At 31.4% G+C, this 20,826-nt stretch overlaps 2 protein-coding genes across 2 annotated transcripts in view; one reads left to right on the top strand and one right to left on the bottom strand.

Moving 5' to 3' along the window:
* LOC111512870 (sorting nexin-29) overlaps positions 1-15,876 on the bottom strand; it is a 58,885-nt gene extending 43,009 nt beyond the window's left edge. Inside the window, exons 1-2 of the mRNA XM_074170274.1 lie at positions 15,676-15,876; positions 15,325-15,622 (exon numbers count right to left, since the gene is read on the bottom strand). Coding sequence (XP_074026375.1) covers positions 15,325-15,622; positions 15,676-15,678 — 301 coding nt within the window. The 5' untranslated portion in view covers positions 15,679-15,876. The remainder of the gene's footprint in view (positions 1-15,324; positions 15,623-15,675) is intronic.
* A 2,735-nt stretch (positions 15,877-18,611) lies between these two features.
* On the top strand, positions 18,612-20,674 carry LOC111502577 (uncharacterized). The gene is made up of 3 exons (XM_023156691.2): positions 18,612-19,284; positions 19,336-19,453; positions 19,510-20,674. The coding sequence occupies exons 1-3, from the start codon at positions 19,089-19,091 to the stop codon at positions 20,567-20,569; spliced, it is 1,374 nt and encodes a 457-aa protein (XP_023012459.2). The 5' UTR covers positions 18,612-19,088; the 3' UTR covers positions 20,570-20,674.
* The last annotated feature ends 152 nt before the right edge of the window (positions 20,675-20,826 follow it).

Raw genomic sequence — 20,826 nt, 5'->3', positions numbered from 1 at the left:
CTCATTTTGTCGATGCACGATAGATGTAGGGCCGTAATAAACCAGCGTGGAGGCCATACTTTATACTGATTCCAATTTTTTTTGTATTATGATTTTTTTTCGGGGTGCCAAAGGAGAGCCATATTTTTTTTTAGTTTTGCTTATAAGCGCACTCAGTATTTTTGACCATTTAATAAATTTTGTTGTAAGTTACATTCGTTTAATAATCACTCGTCAACTTTTTTTTCCCTAAAGCGATATAAAAAAAAAAGATTGCCATTTTTAAAATTATCCCTAGACTTTTCCGATGTGTGTATATATACCGTGTTAGGAATCACACGTTAAAAGGTAAGACCTCGTTAGTCCTTAGCTCGCACAAGTTTCTCAACTTCTGAGAGTTGTCGTTCGTATGGGGGCGACAGCTGATTAACGGAAAAACAGATTTTAAACAGATTGAACAGATATATATATATATATATATATATATATATATATATATATATATATACAAATAGAGATTTTATCGAGTGTGCATGATATAAATCAAAAATGAAAAATTCGTGGATACAACACTCCAAACAGGGGGGCAAACCGCGGACACGTGTTTCTGGCTATTGGCCTCATCAGCGCGGTGCAGCCAAGTGTGAAGATGGGCAACACTTGTTTGCCGAAAGCAGGAAACAACACAAACGCACGGAGTCAACAACAGGAGCCAACCGCACATTTGTGGTTCCAGTTAGAAGACCTAGAATTCCCAGGCTACATCTAACACGACCACGTAGGCAGCTATAGCTACCTGCGTGACTTCCGGGTCCAGGATATGAATACAAATAGAGATTTTATCGAGTGTGCATGATATAAATCAAAAATGAAAAATTCGTGGATACAACACTCCAAACAGGGGGGCAAACCGCCTGTTTATATATATATATATATATATATATATATATATATATATATATATATATATATATATATATATATATATATATATATACATATATATATATATATATATATATATATATATATATATATATATATATATATATATATATATTTTTCACATTCGGCCAATTTAGAATTTGGATCATTGATTAAGATTTGCAACACAGGAGCGGTACACTGTTTTGTGGACAAGATATCAAACATATTGATCTAAAAATACCTGTGAAATTACCAGACTTGTTGATGAAGACATTCTTGACCGAGTTGATATTTCTCATACTCCTATGGTATAGAATTTTCAAACTGTCACAATCATGGTTTGAGAATAAAACACAGCTAAATTGAATGGGGGAAATATGTTATGACTATTGGCCTGAAGGATACAATTCTTCACCCCTAAGATAATCCAGATTCCATTTGGCTTTTTTTTTGCTTTAACTTTATTCCAGAGGATGATGGATCTCACATTACCTGGTCTAGAAGGTGATTATTGGTATATGAACGGTATATTGACTTTCACTCAGTACAACCCTGAGGTAACTTTACATTAAGTGTGTATGAAGATCGCTCCTGCAAAAATGTCATTTAAGTGCTGCAAATCAAAACCGTTTATCCATTATGTATGTGAAAACTGTTCTTCAGTGTATCATCGAAGCTGTCTTCAAAGAAATTATAAAAATGTGATTAAATTTCTACATGATAATATAATCCTGTGTTGTGAGAAGCATGCTGGAAGCATCCCAAAAGAAGAAAGCCTAATGGAACAGACCATAAGTGACCTATCAGCCAATAATATTATGAAAGACAAGTTTATGGAAAAATTGAACAAGGAGAAGTAAATGCTGTTAAATGATGCTCTGCAACTAGAATCGGACTTCAATGAGTAGCAGCATGAACACATAGAAACAATAACCGAAATGCAAAAACTAATTGACGAGCTACAACAAAAAGTAGTAAATTATACAAAAACAACTAAATGTTGTGGAAGCCAAACCAACTCAATGGTGCAAAAAAGCAGAGGAACTTCAACTGAAATGATGATACCAGTTTTTCCAGAAAGCAATACTCAGATATGTAAAAATGGAAATGAGCAGGAAAAAACAGCCGAGCTGAATACAAATAATGCATCTACATAGACACCATATACCAATACATTGTTGCCAAAGCGAAATACTTTTCCTGATAACCCTGAGCCAATAAATGGGGTGGTACAATAAAATTATGTGCTGTGATAAAAAGCAGCAACATGTTAACGAACGCCATGCTGAAATGAGTATGCTTGAGAGTACAATAGAAGAGATTTCAGAAGACCGTGAAGCAAAGGATAGACATATAAATAAATTACAAAGTGAATTGAAAACTCTCATGGAGGAGGCCATAAAATCCGAGGAAGAAGCCAATGATCTTATAAAAAAGCAAGAAAAAATGATAGAGGATACTAAACAGTATATTTGTGAACTTGAATCAACTATAAAAAATCTGCAAAACAAGCCAACCACTATAACCTCCACTCAAACTCCTTCAGTATGTTATAGTGATAAGGGAATACAAACACAAATGTATGAAACATTAACCCAAGCAGGAAAAGTCAGTGACAGGAATAATAAAACCTCATGTCAAATGGGAAATGTGTGTCATACTCAGTATAGATGCACAGACTCGACTTCAACTTTAGGGAGTTTCAAAACTGGAAATGAATTGAAATCCTCAAAAAGGAAAATACTAATTGTAGCTGGTAAACATTTGATGAATAATTTGCTGAGACAAACCAACAACTTTCAGATCCAGACAATACTTAAACCAAACGCAATAGATAAGGAACTGGTAAATACAGCACTCCTAAACTCACAACACTTTACAAAGCTTGATACCATATTTTTATGGCCAAATATGACTAATATCCATCTTATTGAAGAATTTATCCTTGAGACAAAACACACTAATGCTGTTGTTATATCCCAATCTTTTCGTTATGACCTTGAAAAAATAAATGAGTTGATTTATGAAGACCACTTATTGTTTATAAGAAAGATTTTTTCCAAACAAATAAGTCTTTCACATTTCTTTGATTGTAATTCTGTGTTAAGAAGTACAAATTACCATCAAAATGGGTATAGCCTAAATAACATTGGAAAGCGGTATTTGGCTGAAGCTCTCCTGAAACATATCCAAGTGAATTTTATGAACACGACCCAATCTACGGATCACCAAACAAGTTATGATCAAATCAATAAACCAAAAATCACTGGTAACGAGAAGAATCAACAAAAACATATTTTATACCCTTATCTGGACCAACAAACTTTGAAGAACTGATGACACATATGAAGGATGGAAATGACCATTCTAATTCAATTAACAATATGATTCCTGATACTTGCATAGGCAAGCCAAGAAATGAAAACCACGACAATCATGAATTTTATTTTGTTCTACAACTTAACATCCAGTGTTTAAGGAATAAACTAGTAGAATTGGAATCTCTTAGTCTTCAATATGACTATATATGTTTGACAGAACACTGGATGAAAATGGAAGAATTTTGTGGATTTGTATTTGAGCATTATTCAGTTGCTCATACTGGTAAAACATACTGGTAAAACAAGATAGTTCTGGTTCTGTTCTCTATAAGGCAATCGAAGAAATAGATCAATTATCAACAGAAATACATTGTGAAATATGTGCTCTTGAATCTAGTAAGCACAATATACTGCTTCTTACTATTTATCGTTCCCCTCTAGGTGATTTTGATATCTTTGTAAATGTGATGATTAAAGTGTTGGAACGACTTTCAAAAACAAAATATAATATCATAATTAACGGCGACTTTAATCTTAAATTTAATACTAATGACAGGAGAACAAAATATTTCACTGACCTATTGACCCCATATGGGCTTCATACCACAATAAAACAAAACACAAGGGGAAATGTATGTCTTGACAATATCATCACTAATATAATCCAAAATAACTACACCACTGAGGAACTTACAAAAAGCGGTATCAAAACCAGTTCTGAAAACAGCTTTCCATGGGATTATTCAATCTCACATATCGTATTCAGTACTTGTCTGGGGCCATGTGCCCAATGCATCAGATTTATTTGGCATCCAGAGAAGAGCAATTAGGATTCTTGATAACCTTTCTTACAGGCAAGACTGTAGAAGTAGCTTCATAAATAATAAAATACACTTCCATCATTATATATATTGCAATGCCTGCTACATGTTAAAAAACATATAAGAGGTTATACTACACATGATGCAATCCACAGTTATAACACTCGAAATAATTCAAATCTGTATCTCCAGAACCATAGAGTCAACAGAACCAGAACTGGCGTAAATTATTATGCTCCAAAAATGTATAATTCGCTTCCCCAAAATATCAAAAATCTACCTTTGAAGGAATTCAAATACAGAATCAAAAATTTTTTAATTAAAAAAGCTTTTTATTCCTTAGATGAATATTTTAGTGATGGTTTTCGAGACATGTAATACCACTTAATCATATATATATATATATATATATATATATATATATATATATATATATATATATATATATATATATATATATTTTAACTTGTTTTATATTTCTATTTCATAGTTTGTTTTATTTGCACAAATGTATGTATATCTATAGTAATTGTCCATTTAACCATTCAAGTTATGTGAATATTTTATATTTTGTATTTATAGATAAGCAATATCTGTTATGACCTGTGTAAACTTTGTATTAGCACCAAATATATACTACTACTACTACTAAATAGCATGAATAAATTTGTGAGTGACGATAATGCATTCTAACCTGAATTTTTGGATTCTTGTAAGTGTATGGATATTTCGAACAATGCAAAAAATATAGCAAACCATATGAATAATAATAAACATGTCAAGAAAAATATCAAAAATAAAAATAAAAAGGGACATGACAAATTGTATGGTTTTACAGTCACCGTATAGGATGAAACATTCGCGGCGACCAACATGAAGCAACAAGATATAAATTCACTGAGCCTCCTCAAAGAAATTGAAGAAGTTGTTAGTAAGATCACATCTGAAAGTGATCATGAAACTGTCATGAATGTTTCCAATTCTGATTATATAAATCAACCAAGGGCATCTCAACATTTGCTATCGAGTAATATGATGAAGAAACGTGTATTTATTCTGGGTGATGACTATGGAAAGTGTTTTTCTAAAGTTTCGGAACAATTTATTGATAATGAAAACTTTACAATTGAAGAACATGTACAATCTAATATAGAAATCGCCAAGCTCACAGAGAACCTATTTAGCCAGGAGACACAATATGGAGGGGACGATTTTGTTCTAGTAATGTTCAACACTCATAATATCAGTATCAGGTATGTCTTAACAAAGCTTTGAGAAATTTAGTACCTATAAGTAAATTCACAAATCTGCTGATATTCATAGAACAAAATTGCCCTCTCGACAGAATAATTATAAATAATGTAAATAGGTATATAGGTAGATATCGCAATTCAAAAAGAAATACATCAATACAATATCTAGTAGACCCAAAAATATTGAATAGCAAAATGTGCATTTGTGACAATGTTAAAAGTTTTATATTAGGGACTAAAGACATATATCTAGCTTTAAAAACAATTAAAATCAAAATTGATGAGAGAATGCCATCAGGGCAGATCGGAGATAATGGGGATTGTGTGGACTTGAGGAGTAGAAGTACTATAATACCAGATAGAGATAGTGATGTAAGAATTGTCAAGGCGGGCGAGAATGTTGACAACACTGACCTTATTAATTCCCAGACAACTTTTTTAGAGGTAGGAAAGAGAAATATCGATTTGAGGTAATACATACCAAAAATAATAATGATGTTCCTATATTGCGTGAGTTATCCACAAAGAAAAAGCGAAAGGTAAACTTGTTACAAGATAACCTTTTTTGTTATTATCAGAATATACGAGGTCTTAGAACAAAAATGGATGATCTGAATAGAGCACTCCTACTAAGCGATTTAGATATTATTTTAATTAAGGAATCCTGGCTGAATAATACTTTTGCTAATTCAGAAATCAGTAACTCTCAATATCTTATTTTTAGAAAAGATCGTGACTACAACAGTTCTAACTGTACGCGGGGAGGTGGTGTTATGATAGCAATTAAATCATCCTATAACGCTACAGAAATAAGAGTTTCTGATTCTAATTTGTTTGAAGATGTCTGGGTGAAACTTAAGATCAACAACAAATCGATTGTATTGTGTGTCGTTTACTTTGTTCCTGAATCGTCTCTCGATGCATATCAAAGATTTTTTGAGCATATTACCGAGGTGAAAAGACATTACATAGGTGCAAATTTCATTATTGTGGGTGACTTCAACTTTCCCCGAGTTACTTGGTCATATGAGGAACAAGATTTGATTCCAGAGTATTTACCTGACCAGCGTATAGAATTCCTGCTCGACGAACTCCCGTTTATGGGCTTTCAGCAATAATGATGTTAAAAATGTTAAAGATAAAATTTTGGACTTAGTTTTCTCTGATGAAATTTCAATTGACGTAAGACATTCTGATACTACACTGCTCAATAATTTTCCAGCAGATGCATATCACCCTCCACTCCAGCTTAAATTAGATTTTGAGAATTTGTTACAGCCTACGTTCAGATATAGATAAAAAGTGTTTTTATTTCATAAAGGTGATTACGAAGGGCTGAATAGCTACTTTAACGACATTAATTGGTCTTCTAAGCCTAATTCGGAAATTGAGTTAGAAGTTTTATCCTTTTATGAAATTTTATTTGAAGGTTTTACTCGATTTGTGCCACAGCGATATATAACTAGTTCAAAGTATCCTAAATGGTACAGTTCCTTTCTGATTCAACTTTTAAAAAAAGAACTCCTTATTCAAGAAATTCAAAAAAAAAAATTGGATTGTGATTACAAAGAATACTCCAAGTTGTGCAAGGAAACCAAGTATCATATAGATAAATGTTACCTGCTATATCTATGTAATATAGAAAATATGATCCCTACTAACATCAAATATTTTTGGTCATTTTTCAATTCATTGAGAAAAGATAAAGGGTTACCTACTATTATGACATATAATGGGTTGAACTTTGACACCCCTAAAACTATTGCCGATGCTTTTGCGGTACATTTCAAATCTTGCTTTTTGATTCATTCACCTGTTCAAAATTATGTACCAGTCCATACCAATTATGATATTAACACGTTATCTCTCCACACCTTCAGTGAACTGGTAATTGAAAATAAATTGAAAAACCTAGATGTCTCAAAGGGCGTGGGTCCTGACGGAATTGCGCCAGCATTGTTAAGGAATTGCTGTCACAGTTTATCACATCCCCTTGAAACACGATACAGGGATTTTTCCAGGTGTTTGGAAAAAATCTTTCCATTCTCCAGTACTCAAAAGTGGAAACATAAATGATATTCAGAATTACAGGGGTATCTCGAAAATTTCTTGTATTCCCAAAGTATTTGAATCTTTAATTATGAAATATTCAATAATTTCAAACACGTCATAATAGATGAACAACATGGATTCTACAAGGGAAGGTCTACTGCCACCAAATTGGCTGTCTATCAAAACTTCATCACAAATAAGCTTGAGCAAGGGTTCCAAGTTGATGTTATCTACACGGACCTTGCTAAAGCCTTCGATTCAGTTTGTCATGAAATATTAGTTTTAAAACTTAATAATCTTGGAATAACGGGCAGATACTTGAAATTTATTGAATCCTACCTTTCCGGTAGATCGCAGAATGTGAGGGTAGCTGACAGTGTGTCAGAAACAATTCATGTAACTTCAGGGGTTCCGCAAGGTTCGCACATTGGTCCTATATTATTTCTACTCTTTATTAATGATGTTAAATCAGTGTTTAAACACTGTAATATCTCTCTGTAGGCGGACGACCTTAAATTTTTCAAAACAGTACAATCTACCAATGATATTGAATGTATTCAGAATGACCTAGATAGCTTTTGAACCTACTGTGATACGAATTGTCTAAAAGTTAACATTAAGAAATGTAATGTGTTGAGATTTTATAGAATAAGACAGCCTGTCATTAGAAACTACTCCATTAATGATGCAACTCTTCAAACTGTTAAAAGCTTATGCGATTTGGGAATTACTTTCGATAAAGATCTAAGCTTTATTGATCATATGAATAATATCTGTAATAAAGCACTCAGAATGCTCGGATTCATCAAAAGGAATACTCTGCATATTACAGAATATGATGCTATAAAGACATTATACTTTTCACTGGTTCGGAGTATTTTGGAATATAATAGTGTAATTGGTGTCCTCTTTATTCTTGTCATAAAGAGAGGCTTGAAAAAGTGCAAAATCGCTTCTCTAAATATATAATTTGGAAACTTGGCCTACCCTACTTTGGATTTACCTCGCAAATGAGGCTGTCTGTATTAGATTTATTATCACTTGAGGACAGACGTAAACTTGTAATGGTTCTATTCCTTCATAAAATAATAAACTTCCACTACAATTGTTCAGCTATTTTAGATGACCTTTGCCTTTCTGTTAACTCAAGATCCTTAAGAAGCAATCGCATTTTTTCATTTGGGTTGCGATTCCACAAGACTAACTATGGCTCGATGGCAATAAGTTGTAGGCTTCAAAAAAATTTCAATACATACTTTTCAGAACTCGATCTTTTTCATTTGTTACATTTAAAATTAAAAAAAAATGGCAATTACACGACTTCATCAAGAGATTGTTCATTAAACTTCTGAATAGTCGTTTATTATTTCTTTTAATAATCATAACTTATTCTAGTATTCGTACGTTTTTTTTTTTTAATTTGAACTTAACGCACTATTTGACAAATGAAAATGCATACCTTTATTTAATATGAACTAATAACTTGACTCTAGGGTTTGTTTGCACATTGATGTAACATTTGGGACTTTGTTACAATTCTGTAATGTACTTGACATAGTTACGTTTTTGTTTTATAATTTAATTATTCATTAGTGTTGAATGTCTTGAGGAAAGATAAAGCTTATTTTTGTCTTTTTAATATTTTTTTATGTTCCATTTGGTGTTTTATTAATAGTTTGTGGTGTATAGGACTGATAAAAAATAAATAGGTTTATTTATTTTTAAGCAATTATAATAGTTATATTAAGGATTTTAATTGTTGGGTTCATAACTGAACTCTAATGCTTGACTGGTTTCAACAATTGAAACTTTCTTGATGTACCATTTGGGATTTTATAATAATTCTGTAGTGTACTTGACCGATAAATAAAAATAAAAAAAGTTCTATGCATTAGTACTTTTCTTTTAAGGATTCCTTACAGTAAAAGAATCTGCATGCATTAAACAAAAGTACGATCAATATTATTTTATTTTTCTACACCCGTACTCTAACAATACACTTATATGACCATAATCCATTATAATACAGATTTTTCATAACGATACAGATTATCAACCAATAGAAACCCATAATTTTTCAATCAAGAATCCTGTTCCTTTGTTTGTCCTAGATTCTAACCTAAGTAACTAATTGCTTTATTTGTCAAAATCAGTTTTCATATTACCTACCTATATTATCAAAATGTCTCAAAACAGCGATATAGAAGGAATACCATCGACTCCAATATTTTTAAAAGATCAGATTAATTACAGTTGTTATATTCAATATAAATATAATTAGAATCTTTATAGTTTTCATATATCCATGATAATACCATTAAGTTTGTGTTTTTTAAAAAAATATGAGTTAATTACTGTAAATGTGTTCAATACAAATATAATATTTATGGTTTTTCATTATTTATCGGGTTTAGAAAAAATAGCGTATGCAACTCTCATGTAATGGTTATTAATACACTCGCATATACCTTTCAAAACTCGCCTTCGGCTCGTTTCGTATCCCGGTTAATGCTCGTGTCTTAATAACTATCATTACATGATCGTTGCATAATATACTATTATAAGTTCTCTGTTTATTTACTGCTGTGTGAGAAATAGTGGTATATAATTAATGCACTTTTGAATTTCACTACTATATAAAATGATTTGAAATCCCTGAAACAACTAAAAAGAAGAATTAAAAATGAATAGCTGAAAATAAGAATTATATTAACCAAAATAAACCAAAATAATAGTGAAATAAAACACAAGTAAAAATAGAAAAATTGTATAAATAAAAATAAAGAAAAGAAAAAAGAAAATAAAAATAAAAAGTGGAGAGATTCCAAGTCACGTTAGTTCACGACGTTTCGATTGTTAGTATCTACAATCGTCTTCGGGTGAGTCATCGGGTGAGTCATCACCCGAAGACGATTGTAGATACTAACAATCGAAACGTGGTGAACTAACGTGACTTGGAATCTCTCCACTTTTTATTTTTATTTTCTTTATTTTTATTCGTTCAATTGTTCTATTTTTACTTGTATTTTATTTCACTATTATTTCATTTCAAGTTTATTTTGGTTAATATAATTCTTATTTTCAGCTATTCATTTTTAATTCTTCTTTTTAGTTGTTTCAGGGATTTCAAATCATTTTATATAGTAGACAATGGAAGTCCGAACTAGTGAAATTCATCATGAAACATTGTCAATCACCTAATGCACTTTTGTTCAATTTATTGAAGTCAATATCTTGAGAGAAAATTTGTTAAATCAATACCACAAAATGATTAACAATCAAAATACTCTGAATTCAAATCTGAAGATCATGAACCACTTTTCATTTAACAGTAGTGTGGTAATAACTGAGTTTATCAATTTTTAATGTAAATTTATGTAAGCTCGATTAGCAAGTAACAATTTACAATAATCAATGATAAGTTGAACTTTGTATGCTAGTGCAGAAAAATTAATAATTATAAAGTAACAAGTGGCAAGTAGAAGGTGGCCAATTTTCAACTTTCTTACTTCAAGTGACGGATAACCTAACCTAACCTAATAATTTTAAAATATTGTGTGTAAAATATTTCGGTGATTTCCGTGTTATTGTCCATTTTGATTATTTTTTTCTAGAAATTCTTTGAGCAGTGATTAAAAATTGAACAATATACACATACAATGGTAGATATTACAGATTTTAATTTTTACAAAAAAAAATTGAAAGCTCAAGCACTTGCTTACTACTTTATAGTAACTTTTGAATTCTAATGCATGAATGCTATCGTTTTTTCTACTCTTTCCTTGTTTACTAATCGAGTGCACATAAATTATTAATAAAGAAAAAATAAAAGATAAAGTGGAAGTACACAGACAGGTCAAAAACCGAACATTGAGTGTGACCTAGAATTCAGTGTGCAGGGAGAAATCTTCATTTCAGTTACCTACTTGGTTAGTACACATCAGTCTTCCAGGCTGGAGTGTATGTAATTTTGCAATGCACAATATTAATTTGAGGCCAGGCTGCACTTGAGCTACTGATGAACCCAAAAGTGACATCACAATAATTGATCTTGGAATGCTGTGAACTGAGGAAACTGGCTGACAGGAATTGATTGACTATATACTGGGTGCCAGGTCACTCAGACAACGAAAAAGCCAATGAGTGCCAAACACGAATCATCAACTCCACATATAGGCCCTGAACCAGATTTAGGGGTGCCAAAGTCTTTGGTATGGAACCAGATCGGAAAGTGGGTCTATAAGAAATGTTTGAATAGTGGGAACACATACCAGATAACACACATGGAAAAAACCTTTATAGACTGCCCAAGAAGAGAACTAGAGCTGCTACCAAAAAACAGGAATCAGCTTAGAACAATTACAGGGCTATTCACCAAATAGAGCCAAAAGAACAGACAGCTTGACAAATATTATGCAAATGTGAATCATTGAATAACAAGAGGCAAATAATTTATAAACAACCCAAATAATGCCCAGAAGAATATGACATACATACAGCAAGGTACCTGTACAAACTATTACAGGGCACAAGATTATTGGAATGGGTGTCATGAAAGAGAGTACAATGTTTTTCTGAGACTTGGAAAAATGGACAAGTTGGACGGTTCCCAAATAGTAGTAGAAAAAAATAAATAAAGTGAAAGTTGGGTATATGAATCAGCCAAAAATCGTTCAGTAAGTAATTTATTTTCTATCCATATACTGACCAGACAAAAAACCAAACTGTATTGAATGGACTTTGAAAATCCAAAAATTTCAAGCAATATGAAAATATGAGAACGATGATATAAAATTACCCACTATTTTCCAAATTGACAATATGACCTTTTTGATTTTCAGAGATTTCAACCCAATAATTGACTGCAACGTCTTGAATATATAGTATAAAATGTAGAATAGTAATGAACATGCCTGAAGAAGCTTTTGTATAGTAAAACATATAATGCAGTTTTGTAAACTGATTATGAAAATCTCACACTTCAATTCAATAATTTTCATGTAAAATTTTTGAATAGAAATTTTTTATTAGACACAAATTATTTTAAGTATCACTAGGGTCTAGGGTTGTTGAACCCTCACTATGAGGCTGTTAAATTATGAGATGAGATTTTTATGCAATAGGATTTATGTGGAGTTTTATCCCAACACCAAACTGTTATTTTTAAAACCTGGACATGTGTTTCGATCATCAAATAATCATCTTCAAGAGTCAGATTGAACTAAATATATGTACAATATTCAATCAATCAATGTACTTCATTGTCTAATAGGAAAGACTCTTGTTGACAAAGCATGGTTTACATCTTCAATAGATAGATAGATACATAGATACTTTATTGGTGGTAATATACTTACAGTATTCACACAAGTCAAACAAAGATACAACATAAAATAAGCTTATTAACATTATATTAAAATTACACACTAAAATAATCTTAAATAATTTCACGAAACTACATTTAAAGATGAATAGAATATAAGAATATTATCATGATTCGTCTTGTGTATGTATATACTAAGGTCATCCTGTAAAAATTCATCTATACTGTAGTAAGCTTTAGATACTAAAAACTCTTTTATTTTACGTTTGAATTCGCTAGTAGTTAATTTTTTTGTTTCCTCGTGAAGTTTATTATAAAATTTCACAGCCCAGTACTTCAGTCCATTTTGGCCTTTTTTAAGGCGACATGTATTAAAGATAATATCTTTTTTATTTCTAGTGTTGTTTTCGTGTCTATTTTCAAATGATTCATATTGAGTTATATGCGATTTTATATAGAGTAAATTTTCTAGTATAATGATGGGAATGTTAAAATACTCAGTGTTATAAAAGATGTTCTACAATCATCTTTATAATAAACTCCATCTATAATTCTAATTGCCTTTCTTTGTAACCTGAAAATTCTATACCTATTCTATACAATAGTGTATGCCTATTAATTTGTCAGTGATTTATATAAAATGGTTAAAATTTGCAGATATAAACAATAGATAATACATATATCTTTGGTCTAGTTGTAAAAAGAACAAAACATAAAAATAAAAATATATAAGTAAAAATATATAAAATTATTCATTTTATCTTTTGATGAAATCACACATAAATATAGAATACAGATAATTTAATCTTATAGATAAAATGCAAAAAGCTACAGTTAGCCCAAGATACTGTCACTATAATACTCCTGCAGGCTGTAGTATCCTTTAGTTAAAAATATGCTTTTGACGGTTTTCCGAAAGATTCTTGGGCATGATATATTTTTTACTTGGCTCGGCAGATGATTGAAGAGTTTTTTACTCTCAAATATGAGAGAGTGTTTGGTTAATGTCGGTTATTGTCCTTATTTATACCATAGATACCTCTGCTAGGTATCTGCATTTTAATTGTCTTAAATTAATTTTACAATGTTGCCTAGTCTAATAGTCCAGTAAATCTGATAAACAAAATATTATTTCAACAAGCTATATAGTATACTATTAGGTATTGGTCCACCATCGTTATTCATATTATTATGTTTACTTATTTCTACACTCTCATAGGCATCTAGATGCCTGTTGTTATCAACTCGTTTAAATCTTAACGAACTAAAGTCTATGGAATGGTTTTGTTGCAAAATATAATGGGTGACTGCTGATTTTTCTGATCTTCCATATTTTGGGTGCGCTAAGTGTTTTTTATATCTTATTTTAATAGATATTTTAGTCTGTCCATTGAATCACAGCGCTAATATTTAATTTCGTAAATTCTAGACTTTTCCGAATTCTTGACTTTGTCCTTTGGATTCCCTAAAATTAATTTAAGACTAGTATATAAGAGCATTGTAAAATTAATTTAAAACAATTAAGACATCTAGCAGATGTATCTATGGTATGAATAAGGACAAAATTGTGAGTATATTTAGTTTAATCTTCCTCTTGAAGATGATCACTTGGTGATCAAAACACATGTCAAGGTGTTAAAAATAACGGTTTGGTGTTGGGATAAGACTCCAGTAATATTCATTACTACACCAAAGGTTCCAAACAGTACTTCACAAGTACAATAAGATTAATTTTAAAATAAAAGATTTACATGTTTCATAATTTTTTTATAAGTTCGCACAAATTTGGCTGTTCCACACTGTATGATCAACAATATTTATTACGAAACCTTTTTTGACTTTCTATTTCTTCACTAATATATAACGAAAAAAAACTTTCTAAAGAACGGGAATAATTATCAAATATCTATCTGATGTTAGTGGGAATTTTATATCAACACATCCATGTATTTCATCGTGTAGAGGTTTTTTATGAATATTATTCTTTTTAAAATATTTGGTCTGAGGTTGAGAGAACAAAATAGATTTCTGTCTAATTCAGATTGGCTATTTATTTAGCTTTGTTTCTGAAGGAATGAAAGACATATCTGGGAATGATAAAAAGCTCTGAATATTTGTTAAATTCAATATCAGTAAAAGGAATTAGCGGTGAATTGGTGTGCTGCTAGTGGGCCAAACTCATAATAGTCAGATTGTGAATTTGAATCTGTCTACAACCAGATATTTTTCCCGTGACAATTTATCTAGATGAAAGGTATTCTGCCACTTTATATGGCTGATGAAACTACAAATTGCCACTGTGCCTCCTATGTGGTTTGATGAGTTATTAACGTAACCTACTCAGAACACAAGGCTAATGATGACCAAAGTTGGCTTCTATTGATTCACAGTGAGACAACTTTCTTAAAGTTAAAATGAGAAATCAAGTAAAAGTGTGATGTATGCCATCAAAATAAGGTAAGAGGAATTACTTATTTCAGATTGGACATTTCAACAGATAACATCGGTGAATGAGCTATACATTATCATACATTCATAAATGACTATGAATGATATTTGGTAATATAATTTCATCCCTTCTTTGATAATTTTTCATTAGTAGACTAATGGAGTTCCACAAAAAAAATCTCTAAAAAGTAAACACTTACATGAACCCTCGTTTCCAATATTTAGAGTATGCACAAGTATGTCAGATACCTGCCGCAATGAAGAGTTCTGATCTGATGTACTGAGAGGTTTACTTCTCAATCCGTGTAAAAATACAGATTCTAGGCAAACACAAATTGCTGCTACACAACTATCAAACTCAGTAGCAAGCTCAGTTTTTCCCCCAAATCTTTTTTGACATTCTTGAACACATTCAAGTAGTTGTTTGAGGAGTTTGTCTGCTTCATTCGGTTTTTGGGTTTTTGGTGACGTATCGATAGCGGACATCAGCCCTAAAGACTTGAAACAGAAAAAATAATCGAAAATAGTTTTCCAATGTCATTTCCACATACCATAATAGATTATGTAGAGCCCAATAATTTTGGAATTTGTTCATCAGTATCCATGTTATTAGACCATATTCTTGCAGTAGTATACTCCAATTTCAATAGTATTGGATGAAAATGTATGTCACTTGCATTTGATACTGAAAGAAATTTGATAACACATAATTCTGTTTATGAATCAGCTGGAACAAGTCACGTGACAATCATTCTCTGTCTCTCTCATTTGACCATGACCACAGATTAATTATCTGTGCCATGACATTAAGCTTAGAGCAATGCTGCCACATTGTTTTCACATTCATACTTTGTTATAAAAAACTCATCATTTTTTAGAGGATTGCCTCCTGATGGGATACCTATAGATTTTTTTATTCACATACATAGCCCCTTTTACGTGGTTGTCTGAACCACTCCGGCTTGGAATCCGGCGTGAAGGGCACATACATCATAACACAAAACGAAGTCCTATGAGAGCACATAACTTCTTTGTGGACGGGTGTTATCGGCACCGTTTGGTGTAATCTTTGAACGACACGTCCGTCCACTATCTCGGAACTCCATTTGAAACAATAATATGATTAATCAAATATTCATAATCATAATATTACCATATCATGTCATATTTCTTGCGTCCAACAGCTTTACCGCTGAATGTGGTAGACGATGACGACAATAAACCTTTTTCCTGAAGTACGAAAAATCACTTACTAGCAACGCTAGTAGTTCGATAGGGACAAACACTGCCTTATCCTCATATAAACATATGGTAAAGTACAATGGGAAATGTTCCTCAATTTGGGTTATTACAGCAAATGCAAGTTTGAACAAATTAAAGTTGAGTTTTATTAATGAGTTTTTCAAATTCACTTCGAAAAATATTCAAATTGATGTTTCAAATGTTGGGTTTTAATTTTTAAAAGGATTTGTATCTCAAGTCACATATCTTTAGCATTTGCAATAATTTCAATTTAATTTCAAATTTGTGTAATATCAATTCTGATTCCCTAGAATATATTGTTGACACTGCATCTCAGTATTTCATGGAGAATTTGTAATTTTCTGGTATAGTTTTTTTTATATTTTATTTTATTATATTATATTACTCATTCATTTTCTCAAATCGTAACTTAGTAATTATAAGGATCCATATTTACTTTTTTTTAACACACTTAGTTAACCCTGTAAATGGTTTTTAAGTGTTGGGTAATAAAGGCTATTATTATTATAAACAACAGTTGTTTTTTATTTATTTATATAGAGGAAGATAGGTTAGGTGCACAAAATGTCATATGTCACAGAATATCTCGGAACTCGGAACATAAATAAACAGAACAGCACGCTTCTGAAATATGTCATCTTTGTTTGTCTCATACAGGCAACAGATTCATTGTCTTTTATTAGCTATAACCGATGTCGCCAAATGGTGAAATAGAAACGAAAACCTTTAAATGTTGAATGCATTATTTCATTGCTCTTTTTTTAGTATTTAAATATTTTTTTAAAGAAAAAGGTTGGAATGATAAGTTTAAAATGCGTTGTTTTAGAGCTCTTTTATGAAAACTACTTGATTTTCGTCAGGAGGAACATTCCCTATTCAAAAAAAAAAACGTTTTTAACACAAGAAGATGTTCCTGGAGCAAAACTAAAATTGCAACTGTAAAGGATAACAATGTTGTAACATTAAAACGTTGGCTTGCATGCCGTATTTTAAAACTAACTGGAAAAAAAATTAATTAATAGACAGGTTAGTATACAGCCTGTAGTAAAAGAGTAGCGGTATAGAATCTGTAATACTGTAATAAAAGAAATTCAAAATAATTATGATTTCAAATTTATTTCCGAGTGAAATATGAATCAAATATAGATGGTAATGAAATAAATTCAATTAAATATAATCTGTTTAAAATATGTCTGTTTAAAATCTGCTTTTCCGTTAATCAGCTGCCGCCCCCATATGAACGACAACTCTCAGAAGTTGAGAAACTTGTGCAAGCTAAGGACTAACGAGGTCTTACCTTCTAACGTGTGATTCCTACATGAATATTGTTTGATAAACGATTGAGGTTATATCTCATTCTAATCAATGGTAATTAACTATGAAAAGTTTACTATTCATTTCATGTTTAGAGCATACATATGAATATTTATTTATTTTTTGCACTGTTGAATCCACTCTTCTCGAAGCATGTATCCATTTCTTACAACTAACCTCATTAAAATGAGGTTTTATAAATGGTATAAAAAACACGTTTTCTTCCGGATATCGATTATCCGACGTACAATTCGCAAAACAGCAATGCTTTGTTGGCATTATACTAGCACAAACTGATTTTTTATATCAGATTTATATTTTTAAATAATAAATTCATATTACGTAAATAACATTGTTTTACATGTGAATAGTTTATGTTCGTCCCTGCTACTAGTGCTGCCTCTCGTGACACGTTCGCTGTACTATTCTCAGGAAAAAGGATCATTGTTGAATCCAGCTGCTGGGTAAAATTGAATGGCTTTTCTTTTCCCTGAATGATTACGGTGTATAATATGACAGTTGGCAGCTCTGATTATGTCTATAAATCACATTGCAGTTACATTTGGAAACTAGTGCATTGTTCGGAATAAATATAATAAAATGACACTCAACAGATGAAATATTTATGATAAACTGTTTGGGACTTTTGGTGTAGTAATGAATATTACTGGAGTTTTTTCCCAACACCAAATCCACAAACCACTTTCTCTAGTAGTTTGTGACCAAATCGTTATCTAGTTGATTTATGCTGCATGTACTGCAGCTATATTTACTTTACTGTTTCGTCCTGGACGCAGCTCTTGAGCCAATATGATGATTTTTGCCTTTATTTTGTAAATTCGTTTCTATATGTAGTCTTCTTCATTTCTCACCTAAATTTAGTGAAATTGCAGATGAAGCCGCTTATAGAATATGATTGGCATCTTTCTTCAATAAATCATTTTCATATCATTTCTCAAAATGTTCACACTACAATGAAGATTTCCATACAAATTTGATTGAGGTATCCGACTTCACTATGATCGTGATTATTATGAAATAAGATAGGAAAGTTCTTAATGATAATTACTCCATCCCTTTTTCCAGTAAAGCCAATTTAGAATTCATACTAGAACTCCTAATTCCCATTCAAATTCAGAAAATAAACTGTTTTGTGATGTATGATCTATGCCAAAATAATAAAAAAACATTAACCTCAATTTGCAGATTTCTATTTTTGTTTACATGTTTACCTGTGATCTGTGATGTTTACTTTTAATCTGGTCATCTGGATCTCATGATATGAATTCGTTCTCTGTGTCCAATTTCCATAGCCTTAATAATATTAAGTTTCATTTCACATTTTTATTTATTGTAATGCAACAGACTTAATTATCAGCTTTATATAATGACTAGTAAATCCCACAGTTATTGTTCAGTGAAGGAATGTAAAAACTATTTATCAGAAAATATATCTTTGCATCGCTTTCCCAGAGATCCGAAACTAGCAATGCAGTGGAAAATTAAACTGAAAATTTCTAAACCACTTAGCAAATGTATGTGTGTTTGCAGTGAACATTTTGATAAAGAAGATTTTACACTGAGTAGGTAAAATGATATATGCATTAGCAAATATCTAAGTTATCATATTGTAGATACCAGAGATAGAAAATTGAAAAGACTGAAGATAGGAGTTATTCCATCTCAGAAAATTCCTAAAGAAATATCCACCAAAAGAAAAAAACCAAAGAATGGTGGATCCCTCAGGACATGGTAATACATATATTTCAATAAATGAGTTCAAAAACCATAATCATAACATTTTTAAGGTCCAGAGTCAGTAGTGATGATTTGAGTAAGAGTATTCAACTTCTAGCAGATATTTCTGTGGGGGATGAAGATCCCTCCCTCAGGAAAAGACAATCGCGAAGACAACTTACTCAGTATCATGAAACAATTACTAACAGATTGAACGTATTTGTTGACGAAGAAGTGCAGACAAGTTTCCCTTTCAACATCTTAGAAGATGTGATGAATTCTGACTACAGTATAAAATGTTTTACTGGGGTTCATCCAACGCTTATAAATACTCTTGTAGACTGCAGTAATAATGCTTTAACTTGCAATTCTAATGACATTCCTGATAACCTCAAATTGAGAATTGTGTTGGTGTTATTTAAACTGAAGCGCAATCTATCTTTTGATTGCCTAGCCATTATATTTAATTTATCAAAAACCACGTGTACAAAATATTTTTATTCAACTTTATCACTTCTTGCGACAGTTTTAAGGCCTATTGTGAAATGGCCCACGAAAGAAGAGATACAAGCGAACACTCCAAGATGTTCAAAACATTTTGAGAACACCAGAGTAGTGCTGCATTGCACTGAAATAAAAGTTCGAAAAAGCAAGATTTTGACTGACAGACTTGAAAGTTTCTTGTATTTCAAAAATACTCTTGCCCTAAAAGTTCTAACAGGAATCACACCATCAGGTTTAATAGCCTACGTTGGTCCTTGCTATGGAGGGAAAACTAGTAATGAAGCAATTTTCAATGGATGTGACTTCACATCCCCATTGGATCCAAGTGAAGACTTAGTGGTGAATAAAAGTTTTTGGATTGGGAAGGAAAGTGAAGATTATTTAGTTGAAATCATTCAGCCCTCATTTCTAAATAAAAAACAATTATCAGACGAAGAAGCTACTCTCACTTCAAATACTCCAAGAACACGGATTCATATAGACAGAGTAATTCAGAAAATGAAATCATTTAAAATCATTTCATCTCAGATTGAATGGTTTATGATTCCTCACATGGATGATGCAATGATAGTTATCGCAGGTTTGCTAAACTTGTCTCCACCTATTCTCTCCAGTGAGCTTTTTTGAATGAAATTATTTTGTTTGATCCATTCAAAATAGTGTAACAATTTGTTGATTACATTTATTGTATATGTTTGCTTTCAAAGAACATTAATTAAAGTCTCATATTCATTTGTCTTGATTGATATGTCTCCCTATATGATTTGAAATCCCTGAAAGAATCAATAAAATCAAAATGAACAGCTGAAAGCAAAAAACCCCGAAATGAAATAACAATAAAATGAAATACAAGCAACAATTGAAAATTGAACAATAAAAAAAAT

Source organism: Leptinotarsa decemlineata, unplaced genomic scaffold, assembly GCF_025532065.1.
Source record: "Leptinotarsa decemlineata unplaced genomic scaffold, Ldec_3_MD MMD2_P_RNA_scaffold_7, whole genome shotgun sequence".
NCBI classification, from domain to species: Eukaryota; Metazoa; Arthropoda; class Insecta; order Coleoptera; family Chrysomelidae; genus Leptinotarsa; species Leptinotarsa decemlineata.
This window is presented reverse-complemented; position numbering and strand designations above follow the sequence as displayed.

Excerpts from the sequence above, each read along its gene's own strand:
- LOC111502577 (XM_023156691.2), top strand. The coding sequence starts at position 19,089 with ATGACTAGTAAATCCCACAGTTATTGTTCAGTGAAGGAATGTAAAAAC. Across the intron at positions 19,285-19,335 it reads TAAAGAAGATTTTACACTGA|ATACCAGAGATAGAAAATTG; the intron begins GTAGGTAAAATG and ends ATCATATTGTAG. Across the intron at positions 19,454-19,509 it reads GGTGGATCCCTCAGGACATG|GTCCAGAGTCAGTAGTGATG; the intron begins GTAATACATATA and ends AACATTTTTAAG.